Source organism: Tursiops truncatus, chromosome 1, assembly GCF_011762595.2.
Source record: "Tursiops truncatus isolate mTurTru1 chromosome 1, mTurTru1.mat.Y, whole genome shotgun sequence".
In the NCBI taxonomy this organism is placed as follows: domain Eukaryota; kingdom Metazoa; phylum Chordata; class Mammalia; order Artiodactyla; family Delphinidae; genus Tursiops; species Tursiops truncatus.
In genome coordinates this window covers 126,819,381-126,845,373 of record NC_047034.1, presented here as the reverse complement: position 1 = coordinate 126,845,373, position 25,993 = coordinate 126,819,381, and the positions used below count along the sequence as shown (strand labels likewise).

Sequence of the window (25,993 nt, the reverse complement as noted above, 5' to 3'; positions counted from 1 at the left end):
CCATTAATAAAGATTTGTTATTAGTACTATATATAGTCCTATGAACTTGGTACTATTATCTTCATTTTGCAGATAAGGAAGCTGTGAGTCACAGGGAATTACATAACTTGTACAGGGTCACTAGAACTCATGAAGTGGCAGAGACAGAACTTGACCCCAGTCTGTTTGACACCAATATCTATCCATGTTCTTAACCATTACAAAACATTTGGCTAAATACTCCCACACTAATCGATCTGATTTTTGCTATAATACCCTTGTAGTCTTCAGAGCAGTGTAAGTTATACTCAAGACAGGTTTTACTTTGGAATTCTTTCCTCTTTTAAAATTCAACTACCTCATAGCTATACAGAATAAGGCACAAGCATGTATCTCCCTGGAGAGTTTCATTTTGAAATTTCAAGGCCATTGAAGTATGTGTCCTTAGGGAGAACAATGAGTTTTTCAAAACTTCTAAGTTGCTAAGGAACTGAATTTTTTTCATCTGTTAATATGGTACTTCAGTTAGCTCCTTTAGTTATATTTTCTTCAGTAGTTCTCAGCCACCAATACCTCATAGTTGCTCTCATAGAAAGAACTAGACTATGACAAGGGCTGGGCAATATCAAAAGTTCATGGGTATATTTATATTATAAATAATTAATAATAGTATTAGAGACTCAACGTTGATAGTCTAATGCATCATACTTCTTAAAATTATTTCATTCGCTGCTCAGAATTGTTCTGTGATGTAGTGGCCTTTCAGTCACGTTGCCGGATGTTGTCGCCTAGGGTTCTAGAGAGGACTTTCCTCCCCTGCCCATCTCCTTTCTTTCTCCTCTTGCCTCCTAAACTCCTCCTGCCCTCTCCTTCCTTGGCCCTCTGAGGGCTAAGCCTGCTTGAAAGGAAACGAGGACAGCCAGACCCCGGGGCTTGGGGCCCTCTTAACGGCTCCTGGATCCCTAGGGACCAGTCGGGTGACAGTCTCAACCCAAGCAGCTGGGGTGTCATAACCCTTTCCACTTAAATAGCAGCACGGCGCCCCGACCCCATCCCTGGAAGCTGCGTAACCCTGGGCTCCACCCACCCCTCCGGCCGGAACCCGGCACGTTTATCTCCCGCCGGATTCCCACAGGAATGAACGAATGGGCTTAACGGCGACTACGGATGCTAGAGGCGCTTGGCGAGAAAGGTGTCATTGAGAAGAAAGTTGGTTTCTACAGGGACTGCCGTGGGCGGCGCGGTGGCTCACGTGTGCGCTGGGCCCGAGGACGCGCCGGCGGCGGGATTCGAACGCCGAGCGGAGCTGCGCCCCGCGGTCTGGTCGGCGGCCGGCGGCCCAGGTCCGAGTGGGAGGAAGCGGCGCGCACAGCTGGCTTCCGTCGGGCTGAGGCCTCCCTCCCCGCCTGCTCCCCTCTCTCCCGCCTCCCGCCCCAGAAATTATCTCAAGCGTTGCCAGTGCGATTCCAGAGCCCCACTCGGGTGGGTTCTTTTGTTTCTTTGTTTTAATGACAGTTCCCAGCCCTTCGGCGTGTCATGCGCGATTAATTCTCTGGCTCTTTTGAAGGCAACTGGGGTGATATTTCTTCTGCATCATCCTTTTGGGATAATTGTTTATGATGTGACGTCAGCCGGATTGATTTTTCTCTCCTGAATGAGAGAGACAGAGAGAGAGAGAGAGAGAGAGAGAGAGAGAGAGGCAGAGAGAGAGCGCGAGAGAGGGTCACAGATGTGTGCGGAGGCCACAGATAACTGACATTTGGAATTCCTTCAGGGCAAAGGGAGATAGCAATGGGAGCTTGAAAGTGTACAGCCAAGACTTCAGGCTGCACGGAATAATTAAGAAGTTTTTCTTAAAAAAAAAAAAAGAAAGAAAAGAAAAAAGAAAAGAAAGTCTCCTCCGCAGCGAGCCACTTAGGTGCTCGTTTCATGCCAGCGTCCCCGGTTAAGGTGGCAGCGTCTGATAATTAATCTCGGGTACCCAGACGCTGCAATAGGCTTAAGAAGACGAAGAGGAGGGGCGGGGGAAGTGCGTCACCAGGTGGGGAAGGGGCTGTGCATTTGGTGACAAGAGGAGAGGATGGGGGTGGAGGGGAATGGGGACGGGAAATAGGTTCTGTGTGCTCTCCGGGGGTATTGTGTCAGGAGATGCAGGCTGGCTACCATGTGACGCGGTCCAGAGCTGAAGGGATTGGCCGAGGCAGCGCAGGCGGTGCAGCTTGGCCGGCTTGCTGTTCCTCTCCCTTTCTCTCGCAGCATCTTCCTGGGAGCCTGTAGGTGAAGCAGCACCACAAGCATCCATGGCCTATCTTTGGGGTTAACACTTGTCTCCTTTGGCTTCAGCATCGGACAGAGCAGATCTCTCGACAGCAGCAGCAGCGTTGTGAGGACTTAGCTGGGACCTGGAATCGTATCCTCCTGTATTTTTTCAGACTCTTTGGAAATTAAGGAATGCAATTCTGCCACCATGATGGAAGGTAGGATGCTTTCTGCTGTGGTTGACTGGCTTCAGGCAAGGTTTGGGCAGAACAGTGTTGAATTATGTGTACAGTCTGTGTTTGTGGCTGGTCTAGAACCTGGTTGCCAGGATTTGCAAGCAGAAATTCTGCAGTTTGCTTGCAGCGGACCAGGGCTCAGACTAATGGAATCAAACCACAGGGCTTCTTGTTTAGCTCAGAACCTACAGAGCTTGCCTAAAGTGCTTGCAAGGAGCTGAGACAGAGCTAGCAAAGAGCTTGCAAAGCAAAGAAGTTGGGAGAGAAGATAAGGTTTTCTGCTCTGGGTTCCTGGGACTACACTGATTAAACATTTACAACGGAAACTTGTCTTCTGAAATTAACATTAGGAGAGGTCATTGACAAAGTTATGCATGCTGTCATTTTCGGTGAACTGTTTAAAAATTCTTGTAAGATATTTTTATCTCTGCAATTTACATCATACTGTTGGGGTGAGAGGTGCAACAAATTTAGTCCATAAGCTATAGTTTTATGGGGCTGTCACTGCAACAGAATGAGCAATAGGAGGAAAATATCTGGGACTCTTGGCTTCTGATTAGGGGTCTTATCAGGTTAAAAAAAAAAAAAAAGAATTTTGTGCTTCCTAAATGTGTTCTCCATGCAATGGTTCTTAGCCAAGCATCAAATGATTACTTAACTGATTACCTTTTTGCATTCAATTTTAAGTGTAAGGAGGAACTTTCCCTGGGGAGATATTGTTTAAACTCTATTTTATTCTACTAAATTACCCTTCTAAGCTTGAGATGGTGACAACCAAGAGTGCCTCAGAAAAGCAGCAAGCTGATTAGGAAAGAAGCAGGCAGCCCTACCCTGGCTTTGATTTTCTGTTTTCACACTACAGGATGGTGCAAAACTCCTGGCCTTTCCTAAGATGACAGGCAGAAATTTGTCCCCAGCCTGGATTTCACAATGCGGAATCGAGTGCATAATGGGTCTCAAATCAGCCATGAAAATGGCAGAGAGGCCACCTCTTAAGCCAAGGTCTGTCTTACAGATTTTAAACATTCCTTAGAAATTTACCAAAATGGAATAAGAGGAGAATGGTTGCAAAAAACAGAAGCGTTGCCTGTACTTATTTGGCAGAAATGAATTCTTTTTGCTTTCTCTGTCATCATGTCAAACATTGTTAATGTGATTTGGGGAGTGAAGAATTCTACAGTCATGGCCCACAGATTTTAGAAAATAGCCTGAAAAGAGAGATTGGGTATCATTTTGCTGTGGAGACTGGTCTTGTTTGCAAAGGGCTCTCAAGCTAGTTTTTTAAATATAGGCCTAAATAAAGTGAGATTACTAATGCTCTAAGATTAAATCATTTTCATTAATTCAAAATGAAATCCAAAATGGATTTAACCTTTGAGTAACAAGGCAAAACAAACAAGAAAGAGCACTACTGATGAACTTTTCAATTAGAAGCTCACGTGGATTACCCTCTTCAGAAAAAATTTGTGTCTATAGAGGTACTAGGTTTCTCCAGCTAAATTTCACGTAGTATTTCTTGAGAATAAATCTGCACACGTTCTGATTAGATTTTGATCTTACACGGGGAAGTGGAAGAGCTTTCCTTTTACTTCTTGCCTTATAAACTATGGACTTAAAGTATCTTTGAAGGAAGTAATATTTTTTGATGCTTATTAATGATTCTCTTGGTAATATTGTCTATTGTGCCACCACAGAATGTCAGTTCGAAGCCCTGTGATAAGCTTATCTGAGCTGCCTACACTGAAATGAGAACTGTAACAAAGACATGTGTTGGAGCTGAATTAACACTATTGCTCTGCGTTGACCAAATTTATCTAATGAAGGATGCTATCTGAGCACTGTTATGAATTAAAGGTGACACTAGGGGTGCGGTGGCCATCCATCAGATCCTTGCAAAAGAAATTGGATAGGTGTTTCCAGTGGCTTAAACATTTAAATGAAACTAATAATTTTTATCTACCTATAGCTCCTACTTAAATACTATTCAAGACTTATTATCTTCACGGTTCAGGGACTTTAGAAAGGCTGGTGGGAACCTTAATCAGGAATCAGTTTGCCTATCAATGGCCTTCCAACTTAGTTGCCAGCCTTTTTGGCAATATATGCATATTTCTGATACTGCATCTCAGAATTTCACCTCTGAATTGCTCTTACTCTGAAAGTGTGTTATAGCAGTTGTCATTCCCACTTAACTCTTCCCTAGAGGAAGCTAGGCTTCCATCTATCATGATAGCCTTGGAAAGATAAGAAAGCCCCTAAAAAGCACCCTGAAATCCTGTCATGGCAGCCGTCTGCCAAAACGTCAGTGGGCTCTGAGAATGTGTCACCAAACATCCAGATAGGTAACATGCTGTCTTCTCAATTAGTTCATATGCCACACACACACACAAACACAGAGTTGCACACGCATATGTCATCCACACATATACAGTATTTTAGAAAGGGAGAGAACCCACATTTGCATTTGTGTGTATATATTTCTATATTTACTGAAGTGTTTTAGTCCAGTGCTCAGGAAAAGCATGGCCATGGCAACTTTTCAAAGCTACTTCTCTACTTTGTGTAAAACAAGAGTAAACAAATATTCATCAGAATGGCTTATGGTTTAATTTTGTGTTCTCATTTTGATGGAACAGGGTATAAGCTCCATTCATTCAATGCCTATTGGAAATTCTGGCCATAGAAGAGAACTGTTACTACCTCCCCAGTGATTCAAGTATCACAGAAGGCAGTGAAGTACTTCTGCAGGGACCTCAAGCACGTTATCGGTAGTTTGTGGCTCCATGACTCCTTTCAAATATTTTTCTTTTAAAAAGTATATTTTAAGGGACTCGATTTGTTGATTCCTGCATTCTTTATTTTTTGGCAGTGGTTAGTATTGGGTCTTTCCTAAAGAATGCCCTGTGATGTGGAGCCTTATGTAGTATGACTGTGAAGGAAAGAGGATGAGCAGAGGGAATTATTTGCTAAAGGGCATAGATGTTGGCCAAGCTTACAGTGCAGTCTGTGTGATTAGGGCAACTATTCAGGGATTCTGTTGTTTTTCCTATATTATTACTATTAAAGTTTGAAAATGACCTTTTAGCTACTTTTTTTTAAGATAAGTGAAACTAAGTCAGGGTTTCCAGGGACATTTATTAATTTGTAAGGCAGTCTGGGAAATTTTCCCTTGTGTGGAGGAACTGGACTAGAAGTGCTCGTGTTTTCAGTTCCCTATTCAGGCTCTTAGGTGTTTTACTGGAAAGAAGAGTTTAGGGGCAGCCAGTAGTTTCAGCCTATAAATAATTTTTGAAGTTAACAAGCATATTTTAAGGGTTTAATTGCAATGTGCAGAGTAATTTAATTAATTTTATTATTTTTACTATTCACAATAACCTGCAAGTAAATGTATTCTGCATTGAATGCTTCTGCAGTACTTTTTCTAAATTGTAAAAATAAAAACTAATACATTGAGGCAGAAAAATGGGAGGGTGGATTTCGGACCCAAGTTCATTTAACAAGAAAGCTCCTATTTTTGATCCCTCATAACGTTTTAAATATGAACTTTTTCTTTTTACTTTGTATCGAGGTGGGTATATTAACCTGATTGAAAGCTAGGCCTTAAGTTTCTTTGGTTGCATCTGTCTCTCTTTTAAATGTGAGTACTCACAGAATCATACCTCTCAATTCCTTGTTAATACCTTTTACCTCCAAAATCAATATTTAGAAAAATTTAAACAATTCTAGATTAACTGATCTTCTGTTGTGGCAGTGAACCTTGTAACAGTAAAGGCTTTTCTTTCCCCTATCTAGAAACGAAGTTTATTTATTTGGAAATTTCTTTGCTGTAATCAAAAAGGAACGAAGCATTTTGAAGCTGGAACTGTTCATTTTCTAGTTAGCTAAGAAGTTTTAAAGCGAATGCTTCTCACTCTTCTACCAGTTCCCTTCCCAGAAATGGTGATGATATTTTGGAAAATCTTAAGCATGCCTATGAGATTATAATATATATTCCATCCCTTATGTAATTTCTCTCCTTCCTAAGGGGCTCAGGGCTGGAAACAGCCTCCTGTTATGTATAAATTCCCATCCAATTCCCAAGGCCAACTTTAAATCTCTAAAAAGAACATGTAGTCTTTTTTAAAAAAATTAACTTAGATAAACCATGCTAGAAGACTGTGGATGATTCTTTCTGTTGGATTTGGCACATACACTATCCATGTTTCAAATAAACAAGTTGCAGGAAGTCAGCAACTCAATTTTTATGTTCCTGGGTTTGTTTGGGATCTGATCACTTGAAACAAGTTTTCCTGTAGAAATGATGATATAAATGATGGTTGCATTCTTTCAGTAATCCATCAAAGGCTGTTAACCTGTTATCTACCTGAAACTAAATATTTGCCGTGAAATGTATAAAGAACATGACAGTTACTATAGTAGTTAGCCAAAAGAGAACAATGGCATTAAATGTATTTTCAATTTCTAATGTTGCTACTTGAGGGGAAGAAGGTTTACTTAGAGGACAATGAGGAGATGGAGAGAAATTTTGAAGGTTTTTTTTTTTTAAGTATTTTTAGAAGTTTTAGAGACTCAACACTGGATTTTTCAATTATGTTCAATTTTACGTCCATACTTGTGGCTTACCTATTTGCAATTCAGTTTTATCATATCTAATGCTGCTTAATTGTGACCACTTTATGGAAACTCACAAATGGAATTAAGAAAGAGAGAAAGATAATTGTAAAGGAGTTGAAAAAGTTAAGGGATTATAATGGATGTGAGCTCACGCGTCTACAAAAGTCTCTGAGGAGAAATTAACTGGAGAAGAGATCATAGGTAGAAGGGAATTAGGGAGCATGCTAAGTGCAGGATTCCTTTGAGGAGAAAGTAGGGTGTGGGGCAGAGGTATTGGATCTAATGGGTTTGTGCACTGACTACCTAATATTTCTATGGGCTTAGGATGGCTTGCTCACCAGCGGAAGAGCTTTGGGGAAGGAGGTGTAGACTTGGGGAGGAATGAATCTCCATTCTTGGAACATGTATGCCATTTAATTGTACCTGCAGGGTGTTAGAAAGATATTCAGTATCTCTATTTAATATTTTCTATCATGTTGCTTCCTTATTTAAAAAAACTTCAATACCTTCTCATTTCTCTTAAAATCTAGAGCATACAGGAGCCGGCACGCTCTGGCCTTCTGTGCTTCTTCAAGCTCATCTCACGTGGCACTTAACACCGACAGCCTTGCTGCCTGTCTCAGAGTGTCTAGAACGAATAATTTCCTGTCTCAGGGCTTTTGCCCTGCCTAGAACACTCTTTTGCCAGCTCATGGAGTAAACTGATTCTCTTGTGATTCCAGCAATACTGCCACCTCATCAGGAGGCCTTCCCTACCATCCTTGTCATCCCAAGCTCCCAGACACACACCCTGGGCCCTGAGTCCATCTCAGTGTCCTCTCTCTCCTGAGAGCTGTATTTATTATTCATGGTTGTTTAATGGTGTATCGGCTAAATCTCTCACTCAGAGGTAAGCTCCATGAGGGCAGGAATCTGGTCTGTCATCTCCCCTCTGTATCCTTAGCTCTTAATGCAGAGTGGATGCTTAGATGTTTGTTTATTGACTAAGTGAGTAAAACCTGATATAAATGACTCTGATGACTTCATAGTTTACATTATAAGGTATTATTTGGGGCATTATGGTGGATATAAGAAAAATAAATTGCTCAAATTTATGTTCTTGCTGGAGAAACAAAATCCATAAACATGAGATAACTAGGGAAAAGATATGTGTTATGGAGTACTAATTGTAAGATACAGATAATACCTTTTGAGAAGCAAAAGAAAAGAAATAGTCCATTTGAAAATATGTACTCGAGCTTAAATTGTTTTGGTGATTAGCTCCAAGGAAATGATTTCATACTGGAAAAAGACAAGTTATAGCAGAGCTATTCAAAGACATTCCCAGAGGCATTGTTGTCAATATCCTGTACATATTTTTTTTTCTCTTCCTTCTGCTTTCCTTGTATTTCTGCCTTCCTTTCTCCATTTTTCTCATTCTTCCATTCCTCCTTTTCATTCCGGGGCTCTCTTTCCTTTTCTCTGGTTTATGACCAGATCTGAAAATAATAGATTATAGAGCTAGAAAGTTTGACTTGGAATTTGGGAAAGTGTTTTTAAATAAATTAATGTATGTAAACTAGTGTACCATTGTACAATGTATTTGTGCATGCAGTGGCAATGTGTTGGTATGTGAGGTTTTTCAGATGCCAAATTATTCTTGATAGGAGAATCTATGAATCTTAGAAACTCAATATGTTCTCTGAATTTGTGCAGACTGGATTTTTTGGGGTGAAAGAGCATGGACCCAGAAGTCAGACTTAGGTTTGAGACTAAGTGTTGTAACTTCTTGGCTGTGTGTCTTGAGAGGATTACTTTACCTTCCCGGGGTTCTGTTTCCTTGCAAACAAAATACGAGCATTGATCTGTCATCCCTCTAGAACTTCCAGCTCTAAGAGTCTCTGGCATTTGCTGAATGATTTGGATTCCACATATTCACTCCCTCCAAGGTTTAAATTCTAATGATTGACTCCTCTTCATCCTACCTCAGAACATACCTTTGCTGACACAAAAAACGATTCAAATATATTACTCTCTGCTTTTATTGGTTTATTCTTCCTCTGCTGTCCTTTTGCACTTATGCTACAAGTTTGTCTTGCATCTTTGCTGTGCTAGAAGACAAAAGTGCATCTATGCAACCCTCTTATATAGCTTTTAGCATAGAGCTATTTATGTGTCCATTAAAAATTGTATATTGAATGAATACTAGGTGTTAGGCATGGTTCTAGGTGCTAGAGGCTCAATAGTGAATAAAACAGATTCCTGCCTGCACGGAGCTTCCTGTTTGGTGCAAGAGAGGCATGAAAAAATAAAATAAAATGCAGAGTACATTGGATGGGGGTAAGGGCTTTGGAGAAGAGACGAGTGGAGAAAGGGGATAGAGGAAGTAGTGGAAGGATCGGGGCAGATGGGGTTGCAGTTATTAAATAGGGTGTTGATGGAAAGCCTCGCTGAGAAGACATTTGAGCAAAGACTTGAGGGAGTGAAGGGAGTGAGCAGCCAAGTAATTACCTGGAGGAGCAGTCTAAAGAAGCAGGGGGAAGAGCCAGTGAAAGGCTCAGAATGTGGGCGGAACAGCAAGGAGGCCCGTGGGTCTGGAGCAAAGGTCGGGGGAATGTTCAAGAGAGGTACTCAGAGAGGTAAGAGCAAATAGGCACCTATGAGCCCCTTTCTCTCTCTCTTTTTTAAAAAATTTATTTATTTTACTTATTTACTTTTGGCTGCTTTGGTTCTTTGTTGCTGTGCATGGCTTTCTCTAGTTGTGGCGAGCGGGGGCTACTCTTTGTTGTGGTGCGCAGGCTTCTCATTGAGGTGGCTTCTCTTGTTGTGGGGCACAGGCTCTAGGCGTGCGGGCTTCAGTAGCTGTGGCTCGCGGGCTCTAGAGAGCAGGCTCAGTAGTTGTGGCACACGGGCTTAGGTGCTCCGCGGCATGTGGGATCTTCCCGGACCAGGGATCGAACCCGTGTGCCATGCACTGGCAGGCGGATTCTTAACCACTGCACAACCAGGGAAGCCCCCTTTCTTTTTTTTTTCTTTTTTTTGGTTGAAATATAGTTGATTTACAATATCATATTAGTTTCTGGTGTACAACGTGGTGATTCAATATTTTTATAGATTACTCACCATACAAAGTTATTGTAATATTATTGACTATATTCTCTGTGTTGTACATTACATTCCTATTATTTATATTGTATAATTGGTAGTTTGTACCTTCACCTATATCACCAATACCCCCACAACCCTTCCCTCTGGCAACCACTATCTGTGAGTCTGTTTTCTTATATTTGGTTATTAGTTTTGTTTTTTAGATTCCACATATAAGTGAAAACAAACAATATTTGTCTTTCTCTGTCTGACTTATTCCACTTAGCACAGTACCCTCCAAGTCCATCCATGTTGTTGCAAATGGCAAGATTTCATCCTCTTTTATGGCTGAGTAATATTCCATTGCATGTGTGCGTGTGTGTGTGTGTGTGTGTGTGTACATATATATATATATATATATGTACACACACACACACACATATATATATATATACATACATATATAAACATATTATCATGTCTTCTTTATCCATTCATCTGCTGAGGGACACTTAGGTTGCTTCCATATCTTTGACTATTGTAAATAATGCTGTGACGAACATTGGGATGCATGTATCTTTTGGAATTAGTGTTTTTGTTTTCTTCAGACAAATACCCAGGAGTGGAATCGCTGGATCCTTTCCAATGGTAGGAAAGCCAGTTTCCTTTTGCAGAAGTCACTCTACACGGGCCTGTGTTATCCATGTGTCAAGCAACAGGTGGGCATTCAGAAGCCTGGTATTCTGATCCTAGTTCTGTGACTGTCTTTTGATGGTTCCTCTCAGACCCATTCTTCCCCTGTATTTCAGGAAGTGGTTGCATATCATGCTCTTGCCTGGGCTTATGGTTTCAAGCCCAAAGTTAGAGCTGAGAGTTCAGCTACAATTCTAGTCTCGAACATTTCCACACAAAAGATAGAGCTTCATGATAAGGTGATATCAGAATCAGAATTCACAATCAATTCACATCAATTCACAAATATTTTGACTATGTATCAGAGGCTTTTATTTTTATTTGGTTCATATACATTTCTATTATGTACCAGGGCTAGTATTTTAGGATTTTTTTAAAAGGCCCAGAGTGACCCATGTCTCATATCTTTACAAACAGTATAAGGAAGATGTTACCTAACATGTTATCTAACATGTCCTATCTAACTTAGGACATTGTCCTAAAATTATGTGGCACTTGAACATACTTCAAAGTTTCCAAAATGTTTCATTCATTTAACAGGTATATCTGGAACTTTTTCCTTAGTCCTATGTGCAATTCTAGGCCCAGTGAATATGATAGCAAAAAGGGGCAGCTGTAGTTGCCATCCTCAGAAACTCAGCGTCTAGTATATATTATCACATACTCTGTACATATTTTATTCTACACTATCTCTGTGTGGTAGGAATAGGCATTACTATCTTCATTTCAAACAGGAGGCAACCAGGGGTCAGTGATGTTAAGTGACTTGTTCAAGGTGACCACCCTACCAAAAGGCAGAGCCAGCATCTATTAGCCAAACTTGAATCCTAGTCAAGTGTTCTTTGTTTGTTTAATGCTGTGATTGGAACATCCTGCTCAAATCTGAAATTGTTTGGCCTGGGTCTCTGGCTGACAAGCCAACAGCAGATTGTCTAAATTTGACACGGTATTTCAAGAGCCTTCTTCAAAACTAAGCAAGTTAATTTTATTATCAGGTCATGAGCCTTTAGAACAGCCACCATCCTGAAGAAGGCTACCTAATGCAGGAGTGTTTTAGCCCAATGGGCTCCTTTCAATGACACTGACTGGTTCCTCGAATTTTATGACGGGAAGGGACATGTGATATCACTAAGCCAGTGGACTCTAAACTTTCACAGCTTACATTCTACAAAACACTTTATCAGAAAGCCTGGCTCCCACTATGAACAAAAGCCCTTTCTCTCTGAGAAGGACAGCTCGGTGTTCACTGACATTCCGTGAAAGCCTTGACCATTATCATAAAAGTGTGATGGTGTGTGCTACCCTGGAAGATTAACCAATCTAGTCCAACCTCATTTTGCATTGAGGAAACCAAAACCAAATGAAACAACCTTCCCAAGGATTTTTATTCTTTCTGTAAGAGGGCAAGTCAAAGTTTATTTTAGTAATGATTCCAAAAATGTGAATAGACAAAGACTTGGAACCTGTGGTGTCTTTCACGTTCAAAGGTGCTGGGGCTGATTGGGTGACTGCCCAAAGACACACAAGTGAATGTGTCCCCAGGGCCGTCGCTCTACTGAATGTGCATACAATGGGGCCATTTATAGCTGCCTCCTGGGCTGCCATGGCTCCTGCATCTGCTGTTGGTGAGTCAGGGCCATGTGGAGGGAAGGACCAGGACCTGAAGAGGCTGTACCTCCTGAGTAGCTGTGTGACCTTGAGTGAGTTCTGGACCTGCTTTGGCCTCACCCTCCCCATTTGTAAGGTAGCAATAATTCTGGTTCCCTCCCTCAGAGTTATTGTGAAAATCAAATGAGGTCATCAATATGAAAACATCTGAAAGGGTGTGATGTAAATGCCAGTTACTTTCTCAGATGGCTCTCTCTCAGCTTGTTTGCTACATGTGGGTCTCTTAGCATTTGGTGGCTAGGCATTACTGCTTGCTATTTTGCTTTTCAAGTAGATTATTGCTGCATCTCTTTTGCAGAGAAGGCTTATAGATTTCCCTCTTCTCTTCATACTGTTAGTTACTAGCATATTCTATCATCCTCTATTCTCAGTGTCCGTGTGCTATGCTGCCCCTTTCTTGAACATGGCAGACATCACTAATCAATCATAGTCATCTTCCTGTCCGGCCTCAGCACCTATCTCAACATCACATTCCAGGCTACCTCTGCCAGTTGATTGAAGTTGGCACATGAGATGATATCACTTTTCTCTCCCTACCACGGGCAGTTTCCGTAAGTTGAAATGCAATGCATAAAACTAGAATACTGGTGGTCTAGCTGTGCACCCAGCCTTTACAAATGCCCTTAGTGAGTCACTGAAAAATAACATGTGAAAAATTGCTCATAGCCCTGGTTATGGTAGTAATAATAGGAAGTGGTCTGTAAGCCTTGTAACAGGTAGGACCCTACTCCTGTGCTGTTGACCTAAACCATCAAGTTTCTCTTAGCCTCCTTGTGCCCCAAATTCGAAGAACTGTGTCTACCAAGTAACCAAGCCAGAGTCCTTGTTGGGATTTGTTCCTGACTCCTCCTTCCTGCCTGCCTTGTGTCAGTAGGTCCTCAAGAGCTGTTGATTATCCTTCCTGAAGAGCTCCTGACTCTGTTCTCTCTCTTTCATCCCCTGCTATCACACCTGACAAGGCGTTGCTGCCTCCATCTTCCAATCCATCCTCCTCACAGCCATCAAAGAGATCACTTTCCTCAGCTGCCTTTGATTGTTCCTCATGCTTCTAAGATGAGGTCCAAATGCATTCGTGTGCTGTGCAACACTTTCACACATGGGCCATGTTATGCCCTCATGTCTCACTGCCCCTGCCAAACAGAAGTGCCTTGCCTTCTCTTTCCCTTGTATATGCTGTCCCTCCCCTTCTCTGTGTGGTAACGGTCTGTTCTGATCATTCAAGGTCAAGCAAAAGCAACCCCTTCAAGGAAGCCTTCCTACAGTCTCCCAGGTTGGTGGTGAGGTGCTCCCTTCCTTGTGCTTAATTCTCAATTCCCACTCTCCAAGGCCAAGTAGGAGAAGGTTTAAGAGCCCTGGCTTTGGAGTCAGGCTGACCTAGGTTAAACCTCATGTGTGTGACCTTGAGAAGCTAGTGAACCTGTTTTCTCATCTGGAAAATGAGAGTGATAATAACAGTATCTTTCTCATGGGTAATTTAATCACATAAAGTTCTTGAGGATTAAATCAGAAAGTACACTTTTGCACTCAGAGTTCTCTGGAGATACAGAACCAGTAGGTGTGAGAGAGAGAGAAAGAGAGAGAGAGAGGGAGAGAGAGAGAGATTTTTAAGGAAATGGGTCACTTGATTGTGAGGACTGGCAAGTCCAAAGTCCACAGAACAGACTGGCAGACTAGAAACTTAGGTGGGGCTGATGTTGCAGTCTTGAGGCAAAATGTTAAGCTCTCAATAAATATTAGCTGCTATTTTTTGTTCTTACACCTACTTTGTTTGTGTCTCCCCCAAAGACCCAAGGACTCGGCTAGAGCCAGAACCATGTCTTACTCATTTTTGTATTATCACTGTGTGGCCTGTATAAGTGCTAAGTAAATATCAAGTGAATGAATGAATCCTGTCGAGGGATAACAGACTCTTTGGAGGATATTCAAGCCACCCAGTCTATGGCTATCATGAGAATTAAATGAGTTAATATACATAAAACATTTAGAAGAATATTTGCTCCATAGGAAAGACTTACTCAATTTACTCTGTTGGGCACATAGAAGGTTCCAGCATGGTTTCTGGATGCCAGGCAGTACCCCGGGGGACTGTGTTCTCTCTGCTCTCCCCAAAGCACCCGTCTGCTGTGTAGGCTCACTCAGGCCAAAAGCCACACTCTGGTTCCAGGAGCATGCAGTTAATCTAGTATCTCACACATTCCTCCTGACTCTTTTAATTGTGTTCCTCTCATTTTAAGGAAGACTAGGTTTCATTGTAGAAAACTTAAAAGATACAAAGAAGATGTGAAGAAGAAATTGAAATCACCAGTAATCTCATTGTTATGTCAATAAAATAACCAAACACAGTTACAACTTGTTGAGTGTAGAATATGGGTTTTGGGAACGGACAATCTGAAACTCTTTAAACCTCAGCAATCTTATCAGTAAAGTGAGTTGACATAACACCTACCACAAGACGGTGGGGAAATAAAATAAGATAATGTACAGACTGCACTTGGAACTTACCTGGCGCATTAAGTAAGCACGGAATACATGGTAGCTCTTAATAGCTTTATGTTCAAAATATATATTTATGTCAAAGAACCCAATTTTATCATTATAAATATGTTCATATTTACACATATTTGTGTGTACATTCATACACATGACTTTTCCAGTTTACATTAGATTGTAACCACTATCCTAAGCAGCCTGTATATTTGTTAAGCACAGGGGAACTGGAGATAAACTTCCCAGACTCAAATCCTGATCTCTCTACCTTTGCCAACTATGCTAGCTTAGGCAAGTTATTTAACCCCTCTGTGCCTCAGTTCCTTCTTCTATATGAAATAATCCCCAATGAAAAGGTTACTATAAGGATTAAATGAGTTTAATATAGTTATTATTATTTTATTCTAATATATGTCATATATAATATACTTAAAAAACATTTGGTACAGAGTAAATGCTCCATCAAGAAATGTTAGCTGTCGGTGGGATGCAGCAAAAGCAGTTCTAAGAGGGAAGTTTATAGCAATACAATCCTAACTTAAGAAACAAGAAAGATCTCAAATAAACAACCTAACCTTACACCTAAAGCAATTAGAGAAAGAAGAACAAAAAACCCCCAAAATCAGCAGAAAAAAAGATATCATCAAGCTCAGATCAGAAATAAATGAAAAAGAAATGAAGGAAACGATAGCAAAGATCAATAAAACTAAAAGCTGCTTCTTTGAGAAGATAAACAAAATTGATAAACCATTAGCCAGACTCATCAAGAAAAAAAAGGGAGAAGACTCAAATCAATAGAATGAGAAATGAAAACAGGGGAGTAATAACTGACATGGCAGAAATACAAAGGATCATGAGAGATTACTACAAGCAACTATATGCCAATAAAATGGACAACCTGGAAGAAATAGACAAATTCTTAGAAATGCACAACCTTCCGAGACTGAACCAGGAAGAAATAGAAAATATGGACAGACCAATCACAAGCACGGAAATTGAAACTGTGATTAAAACTCTTCCAACAAACAAAACCCCAGGACCAGATGGCTTCACAGGTGAATTCTATCAAACATTTAGAGAAGAGCTAACAGCTATCCTTCTCAAACTCTTCCAAAATACAGCAGAGGGAAGAACACTCCCAAACCCATTCTTTGAGGCCACCATCACCCTGATACCAAAAGCAGACAAAGATGTCAGAAAAAAAGAAAACTACAGACCAATAACACTGATGAATATAGACGCAAAAATCCTTAACAAAATATGAGCAAACAGAAGCCAACAGCACATTAAAAGGATCATACACCATGATCAAGTGGGGTTTATCCCAAGAATACAGGATTCTTCAATATACACAAATCAATCAATGTGATACACCATATTAACAAACTGAAGGAGAAAAACCATATGATCATCTCAATAGATTCAGAGAAAGCTTTTGACAAAATTCAACACCCAGTTATGATAAAACCCCTCCAGAAAGTAAGCATAGAGGGAGCTTACCTCAACACAATAAAGACCATATATGACAAACCCACAGCCAACATCGTTCTCAATGGTAAAAAATTAAACCATTTCCACTAAGATCAGGAATAAGACAAGGTTGCCCACTCTCATCACTGTTATTCAACATAGTTTTGGAAGTTTTAGCCACAGCAATCAGAGAAGAAAAAGAAATAAAAGGAATCCAAATCAGAAAAGAAGAAGTAAAGCGGTCACTATTTGCAGATGACATGATACTATACATAGAGAATCCTAAAGATGCTACCAGAAAACTACTAGAGCTAATCAATGAATTTGGTAAAGTAGCAGGATACAAATTTAATGCACAGAAATCTCTTGCATTACTATAAACTAATGATGAAAAATCTGAAAGTGAAATTAAGAAAACACTCCCATCTACCATTGCAACAAAGAGAATAAAATACCTAGGAATAAACCTACCTAAGGAGACAAAAGATCTGTATGCAGAAAATTATAAGACACTGATGAAAGAAATTAAAGATGATACAAATAGATGGAGAGATATACCATGTTCTTGGATTGGAAGAATCAACATTGTGAAAATGACCCTACTACCCAAAGCAATCTACAGATTCAATGCAATCCCTACCAAACTACCACTGGCATTTTTCACAGAACTAGAACAAAATATTTCACAATTTGTATGGAAACATAAAAGACCCCAAATAGCCAAAGCATTCTTGAGAAAAAACAACAGTGCTGGAGGAATCAGGCTCCTGGACTTCAGACTATACTAAAAGCTACAGTAATTGACAGTATGGTACTAGCACAAAAACAGAAATATAGATTAATAGAACTAACAGATTAATGGATAGAAAGCCCAGAGATAAACCCACGCACATATGGTCACTTTATCTTTGACAAAGGAGGCAAGCATATACAGTGGAGAAAAGAGAGCCTCTTCAATAAGTGGTGCTGGGAAAACGGTACAGCTGCATGTAAAAGAATGAAATTAGAACACTCCCTAACACTCTACACAACAATAAACTCCAAATAGATTAAAGACCTAAATGAAAGGCCAGACACTATCAAACTCTTAGAGGAAAACATAAGCAGAACACTCTATGACATAAATCACAGAAAGATCCTTTTGACCCACCTCCTAGAGAAATAAAAATAAAAACAAAAATAAACAAATGGGACCTAATGAAGCTTAAAAGCTTTTGCACAGCAAAGGAAACCATAAACAAGGTGGAAAGACAACCCTCAGAATGGGAGAAGATATTTGCAAATGAAGCAACTGACAAAGGATAAATCTCCAAAATTTACAAGCAGCTCATGCAGCTCAATATTAAAAAAACAACCCAATCCAAAAATAGGCAGAAGACCTAAACAGACAATTCTCCAAAGGTAATATACAGATTGCCAACAAACACATGAAAGAATGCTCAACATCATGAATCATTAGAGAAATGGAAATCAAAACTACAATGCCATATCATCTCACACCGGTCAGAATGGCCATCATCAAAAAATCAAACAATAAATGCTGGAGAGGGTGTGGAGAAAAGGGAACCCTAATACACTGTTGGTGGGAATGTAAATTGATACAGCCACTATGGAGAACAGTATGGAGGTTCCAAAAAAACTAAAAATAGAACTACCATATGACCCAGCAATCCCACTACTGGGCGTATACCCTGAGAAAACCATAATTCAAAAAGAGTCATGTACCACAGTGTTCATTGCAGCTCCATTTACAATAGCCAGGACATGGAAGGAACCTAAGTGTCCATCAACAGAAGACTGTATAAAGAAGATGTGGCCCATATATACAATGGAATATTACTCAGCCATAAAAAGGAATGAAATTGAGTTATTTGTAGCGAGGTGGATGGACCTAGAGTCTGTCATACAGAATGAAGTCAGGAAGAGGAAAACAAATACCGTATGCTAACACATATATATGGAATCTAAAAAAAAAAAAAAAGGTCATGAAGAACCTAGGGGCAAGATGGGAATAAAGATGCAGACCTACTAGAAAATGGACTTGAGGGTACGGGGAGGGGGAAGGGTAAGCTGGGACGAAGTGAGAGAGTGGTAGTGTATATATGGACATATATACAGTACCAAATGTAAAATAACTAGCTAGTGGGAAGCAGTCACATAGCACAGGGAGATCAGCTCAGTGCTTTGTGACCAGCTAGAAGGGTAGAATGGGGAGGGTGGCAGGGTGGGAGACGCAAGAGAGAAGCAATATGGTGATCTATGTGTATGTATAACTGATTCACTTCGTTGTAAAGCAGAAACTAACACAACATTGTAAAGCAATTATACTCCAATAAAAACGTTGAAAAAAAAAAAAGAAATGTTAACTGTTGGGAATTCCCTGGTGGCGCAGTGGTTAAGAATCCGCCTGCCAATGCAGGGGACACGGGTTCGACCCCTGGTCCGGGAAGATTCCACATGCCGCAGAGCAGCTAAGTGTCACAATTACTGAGCCTGGGCACTCAACAGCCCACGAGCCACAGCTACTGAGCCTGTGCACCACAACTACTGAGCCCACGCTCCACAACTACTGAAGCCCACACAGCCTAGAACCCATGCTCCACAGCAAGAGAAGCCACCACAATGAGAAGCCCATGTACCACAACAAAGAGTAGCCCCTGCTCACCACAACTAGAGGAAGCCCGCACACAACAACGAAGACCCAATTCAGCCAACAACAAAAAGAAATGTTAGCTGTCATTATCATACTCATGAAATAATCTCCAAAAACCTTATTTTTGCAGGCTGCATAATATTCCATAACATCATACGTTATTTTACTATTTCCTTGGTGTTACACATTTATACTGTTAGCTGGAGCTTGATTTGCATTTTGAGCTAGAATGGCTCACATTGAGTCTCATGGAATAGTATGAATTCTTGGTTTTCATTTAATATGATAGCTTGGTGAGGTGGTGCAAGTTCTGTATTGGGTTCTAGTCCTGGCACTGCCCCAGCCAGCAGAGGGACCTTGGACAGCCATATAACACTGAGAGGAGAAAGCAAAGAGTAGAAAGAGAAATTGATTGTAATTCAAAAAATTCTAGCATCTCCTGGCACCATGCTTTATTAGCTGTGGGTATGAGGCCAAGAATTTGCCAGGTGGGTAGGAATCGATTTTTTATGTCTTATTTGAAGGTTCTGGCTGTGTATCTTGGGCAAGTCACTATCTCTTTATTCTCCCATCTGTAGGATGGTAAATGATATGAACTTTCCTGCCTTTCTCACTAGGTTATAAATATCAAAGCACAAAATATAATGAGAAAGCATTTTGAAAGCTCTAAATTTTTATATAAATGTAGTATAGTATTAGGGCTATAATAATTACATTTAGTATCTAGGAAACTCTGTTTTCAAGTGAAAGGTTAGGCTAGGTAATTTGGGAGGCGTAACTAGTTTTAAGGTTCTGTGATCTGGTACTAGGATTTCGGGCTGTGTCCCTGCTATAGTTAACCCCTCTCCCCATACCTCCCACCTTTCATGCATACAAATGGTTTTCTTCATTTTTGGATACCAGGAGACCAACACCTTTCCTAATTTGGTGAATTATTTATTTGAACAGTATAGTATATCATTTTGTTAAACTGGGTAAAAATATTGTTTCTAATGATGAATTTGTAGTGGGACAATTTAAAATACATTTAAAAGTGTGTCCAACTAAAATCTATCTTGGCATAGTTACAAAACCAAATATATAATCTCAGCAAAGTCTAATCTGGTCAATCTAATTGCCAGATCAAATTACTTAATCTGGATTTCTTTTCTAGAGTTTTCTGGTATCTTCTATCTTCACGGCAACCCACTTCAAGTTGGCACATTGAAGGATAGAGCTCGTTGCTTTCTTGATAAACTTTGACTAAGATACAGAGGAAGTTTTTTGGTGGCAGTGGAGTGCTTTGAGCTACCCATGGTTCTAGGTGTGGGATACCTGTGAGCAAGACACAGAGAGTCCTTGCTCTCATGGAGCTTGCATTCTACTATGAGAAGACAAGACTAACAAACCAAATGAATAAACGAGAGAATTTCAGATGGTGGTAAAATCAATTTTAAAAAAAAGAATCGTATGGAAGAGAATGGAGAGTGGTGGTGAATCCTACTTTAGGGGGTCTGGGAAAGTATTTGAGCTGAGACTTCTTCACACTGTGACATGTGAAGATCCTGCAGGAGTGAGGATTGCAAGGGTCAAAGGCCTGGAACTTGGTAAGCTCAAGGAACAAAAGGAAAGCCAGGGTGACTGGAGACCAGTGAAGGAGGGGGAAGGAGGCAAGAAAGAACGAAGGCAAGATTCACGTCAGGGATGTCTTTACGAGGAATGGAGGTGGATCTAAACTTCATTCTGAGGCAATGGAAAGCCACTGGAGGCGTTTTAGCAGAAGGTCATGCTTCCATTTGTCTTTAAACAATTACTGTGGATGTTGGATGAACTTGAGTGGCTAGAGATAGCATTATGGTTTTTTGAGTGGGTTTTTTTGGTTTTTTTTGTTTGCTTTTCTGAGAGGAGATTGTCTTGAACCTGTGTTTGAGTAATAAATACTCTGATTTTATTTAAATTGTATGTTCATTTTTGGGAAAGCTAAGAGAAATTGGAAGGAATTGTGCTGCCCTTCCCCCAACTACTCAGCACCATCTGTGCTGAGGTCTGAGGACTCAAAGTGAGGTTTAATTCGACTTTATTCAATCAATTCTTTGTCTAACCCAAATGTTCTGGCATTAGATATTTTTCAGAGGCATGTTGACAGGTGAAAAAATTGAAGATATTAAAGTATATTAATATGTATTTGTGTTATGTACTTGTTTTTTTTTGTTTGTTTTGTTTTTTTAACTTATTTATTTATTTATTATTGGCTGTGTTGGGTCTTTGTTGCTGCACATGGGCTTTCTCTAGTTGTGGTGAGTGGGGGCAGCTCTTTGTTATGGTGTGCGGGCTTCTCATGGCGGTGGCTTCTCTTGTTGCAGAGCACGGGTTCTACGTGCATGGACTTCAGTAGTTGTGGCACGTGGGCTCAGTAGTTGTGGCTTGTGGGCTCTAGAGTGCAGGCTAATTAGTTGTGGCACCTGGGCTTAGTTGCTTCGTGGCATGTGGGATCTTCCCGGACCAGGGCTCAAACCCATGTTCCCTGCACTGGCAGGCAGATTCCTAACCACTGCGCCATCAAGAAAGCCCCTATGTACTTATTTTTAAATGGCTTCAAAGCACTTCAATTGTTTGATAGTCATTTTGATACTGAATCAGTTAGTGTATTAGGCTGGCTTTCATCACTGAGGCTCTTTCTCTCTAGGCCAGATCAGAAAGAAGGAAGTACTTAAGAGACCTTGCTATTGATAGAGGTTGACCTCTCGGTGTTCCATTTTCTCCACAAATGTTTCCATTAAAACCTCTTGTGTCCTTTCTGAATTTCATTGCCTGAGTCCCTATTGCTTCCATTAAATAGATTCACCTGTGCACACCTCCGGCTATACAGCTCTGCCTGCCTACCTGCAGGTGCCAAAACTGCCAATGCTGTATGCGTTTGTCCCTGTCCTGATGGTGGCACGTGCTCCTATTCCAATCTTCTTGATACTTAGGACTCTGGTGTTCTTTTCTAAGTATTCACAGCAGGGAATTACACAGGCTTGGAAGTCAAAACAGACCCGGGTTCAAATCCTGCCTCTGCAACTTACTGTGTGCCTTTGGGCAAGCCTAAACTTGAGGGGTTTTTTTGTGTGTCTTTCTCAGGTTTTTAATCTATCACAAATTCACAAGATTGTCAGCAAGTATTTATTGAGGTTCCAAATACTGTGCTCAGGACTAGGTGTCTCTGGTGAGCAAACGTCAGGCCTTCTGGAATTTACAGTATAGTGACAAAGACATTAAATTAATACAAATTAGTACAGATGAACCATAATTCAAAAGACACATGCACCCCAGTGTTCATTGCAGCATTATTTACAATAGCCAGGTCATGGAAGCAATTTAAATGCCCATTGACAGACAAATGGATAAAGAAGATGTGGTACATATATACAATGGAATATTACTCAGCCATAAAAAGGAATGAAACTGGGTCATTTGTAGAGATGTGGATGGATCTAGAGACTGTCATACAGAGTGAAATAAGTCAGAAAGAGAAAAACAAATATCGTATCTTAACGCATATATGTGGAACCTAGAAAAATGGTACAGATAAACCGATTTGCAGGGCAGAAACAGAGACACAGATGTAGAGAACAAATGTATGGACACCAAGGGGGGAAAGTGGCAGGGGTGGTGGTGGTGGTATGATGAATTGGGAGATTGGGATTATCGGAAAGTAAGAAGTAAAGCGGTCACTATTTGCAGATGACATGATACTATACATAGAGAATCCTAAAGATGCTACCAGAAAACTACTAGAGCTAATCAATGAATTTGGTAAAGTAGCAGGATACAAAATTAATGCACAGAAATCTCTTGCATTGCTATACACTAATGATGAAAAATCTGAAAGTGAAATTAAGAAAATATTCCCATTTACCATTGCAACAAAGAGAATAAAATACCTAGGAATAAACCTACCTAAGGAGACAAAAGACCTGTATGCAGAGAATTATAAGACACTGATGAAAGAAATTAAAGATGATACAAATCGATGGAGAGATATACCATGTTCTTGGATTGGAAGAATCAACATTGTGAAAATGACTCCACTACCCAAAGCAATCTACAGGTTCAATGCAATCCCTACCAAACTACCACTGGCATTTTTCACAGAACTAAAACAAAATATTTCACAATTTGTATGGAAACACAAAGGACCCCGAATAGCCAAAGCAATCTTGAGAAAGAAAAACAGAGCTGGAGGAATCAGGCTTCCAGACTTCAGACTATACTACAAACCTACAGTAATCAAGACAGTATGGTGCTGGCACAAAAACAGAAATATAGATCAATGGAACAGGATAGAAAGCCCAGAGATAGACCCAAACACATATGGTCACCTTATCTTTGACAAAGGAGGCAAGAATATACAGTGGAGAAAAGACAGCCTCTTCAATAAGGGGTGCTGGGAAAACGGTACAGCTACATGTAAAAGAATGAAATTAGAACACTCCCTAACACCATACACAAAAATAAACTCAAAATACATTAAAGACCTAAATGAAAGGCCAGACACTATCAAACTCTTAGAGGAAAAGATAGGCAGAACATTCTATGACATAAATCACAGCAAGATCCTTTTTGACCCACCTCCTAGAAAAATGGAAATAAAAACAAAAATAAACAAATGGGACCTAATGAAACTTAAAAGTTTTGCACAGCAAAGGAAACCATAAACAAGACTAAAAGACAACCCTCAGAATGGTAGAAAATATTTGCAAATGAAGCAACTGACAAAGGATTAATCTCCAAAATTTATAAGCAGCTCATGCAGCTCAATATCAAAAACAAACAACCCAATCCAAAAATGGGCAGAAGACCTAAATAGACATTTCTCCAAAGAAGATATACAGATTGCCAACAAAGACATGAAAGAATGCTCAACATCATGAATCATTAGAGAAATGGAAATCAAAACTACAGTGAGATATCATCTCATACTGGTCAGAATGGCCATCATCAAAAAATCTACAAACAATAAATGCTGGAGAGGGTGTGAAGAAAAGGGAACCCTCTTGCACTGTTGGTGAGAATGTAAATTGATTTAGCCTCTGTGGAGAACAGTATGGAGGTTCCTTAAAAAACATACGACTCAGCAATCCCACTACTGGGCATATACCCTGAGAAAACCATAATTCAAAAAGTGTCTTGTACCACAATGTTCATTGCAGCTCTATTTACAATAGCCAAGACATGGAAGCAACCTAAGTGTCCATCAACAGATGAATGGATAAAGAAGATGTGGCACATATATACAAGGGAATGTTACTCAGCCATAACAAGGAATGAAATTGAGTTATTTGTAGTGAGGTGGATGGACCTAGAGTCTGTCATACAGAATGAAGTAAGTCAGAAAGAGGAAAACAAATACCGTATGCTAACACATATATATGGAATCTAAAAAAAAAAAAAAAAGGTCATGAAGAACCTAGGGGCAAGATGGGAATAAAGACACAGACCTACTAGCGAATGGACTTGAGGATATGGGGAGGTGGAAGGGTAAGCTGGGGCAAAGTAAGAGAGTGGCATGGACATATATACACTACCAAATGTAAAATAGATAGCTAGTGGAAAGTGGCCGCATAGCACAGGGAGATCAGCTTGGTGCTTTGTGACCACCTCTAGGGGTAGGATAGGGAGGGTGGGAGGGAGGGAGACGCAAGAGGGAAGAGATATGGGAACATATGTATATGTATAACTGATTCACTTTGTTATAAAGCAGAAACTAACACACCATTGTAAAGCAATTATACCCCAATAAAGATGTTAAAAAAAAAAGACACATTGACATTTTAAATTTTCAGATAGTTATTCTACAAGTATTGTTAAGTACCTAATATATAGAGGTTCTCATTACGATGAACAATGAAATATATCTGAAAGAAAATAAATGTCTTTTTTAATAAAAAACATTAATATAGATGATGAAATGATTGCAAGCAAGCAAAGTACTGTGAAGGAAGTACTGAATGGGATTCTCACAGAGCTCTTTATTTATTTATTTTTATTATTGAAGTATAGTTGATTTACAGTGTTGTTAGTTTCTGGTATACAGCAAAGTGATTCATATATATATATGTGTGTTCTTTTCCATTATGGTTTATTACAGGATAGTGAATATAGTTCCCCGTGCGATACAGTAGGACCTTGTTGTTTATGTATTTTATATATAAGAGTTTGTATCTGCTAATCCCAAACTCCTAATGTATCCCTCCCCGATTCCCTTTCTGATTTGGTAACCATAAGTTTGTTTTCTATGTCACAGAGCTTTTTAACTATGGGGCCTAACCTGGTAAGGTGGGGATGAGTCAAAGTTGTTGCAAACATTAACTGACACTGTACCTATAACACATTTCCTGTGACCTTTGCATTCAGTGGGTCATCGTTGTTATTGTTGTATCATCATTGCTATTGTCATTGTTAATACTACATGCACACCATGTGTGTGCATGCAGTATGTGTGTGTATGGATACACATGTGTGGATACACCATGTGTATGTGTGTATCCTTGATTCAGTGAGCTTTCCCAGAACTTGCTACAGGGTGCTCCAAAAATGTCTGTTGACTGCATTCTTGGTTATTTGCCTGGAGCTGCTCTGCATCTGTGCTCCCTGACGCCTGCCAGTTTACCTAATTTCTGACCTGCTTTCTGAGTAGTTTCTGGGACTAGCCACTCACACTCTGAGTTCCAGCCATGCCTGACTCACCTGGATTCCTTAGAAAGCTCCTGATCTCCTGATCTTATTGCTTTATCTCCTAAATGCATGTCATCCAGATCCCAACATGACAACTGCCCTGTTGCTATGCTGTTTCAGAAGGGAAGAGGAACCTTTTAGGAGATTTTCCAAAAGAAAAGGAGGATGC

The 25,993-nt window shown here is 40.2% G+C and overlaps 1 protein-coding gene across 9 annotated transcripts in view; it reads left to right on the top strand.

Moving 5' to 3' along the window:
- Positions 1-1,094: 1,094 nt before the first annotated feature.
- SGIP1 (SH3GL interacting endocytic adaptor 1) overlaps positions 1,095-25,993 on the top strand; it is a 211,781-nt gene continuing 186,882 nt past the window's right edge. For 2 of the 9 annotated variants that reach the window (XM_073788675.1, XM_073788688.1), the window contains exon 1: positions 2,084-2,456. In XM_073788675.1, the coding sequence (XP_073644776.1) occupies positions 2,447-2,456 (10 nt within the window). In that variant the 5' untranslated portion in view covers positions 2,084-2,446. Of the gene's footprint in view, positions 1,462-2,083; positions 2,457-25,993 lie in introns of those variants that run through there. The other 7 variants (XM_073788667.1, XM_073788674.1, XM_073788682.1 and 4 more) reach the window with 5 other exon arrangements.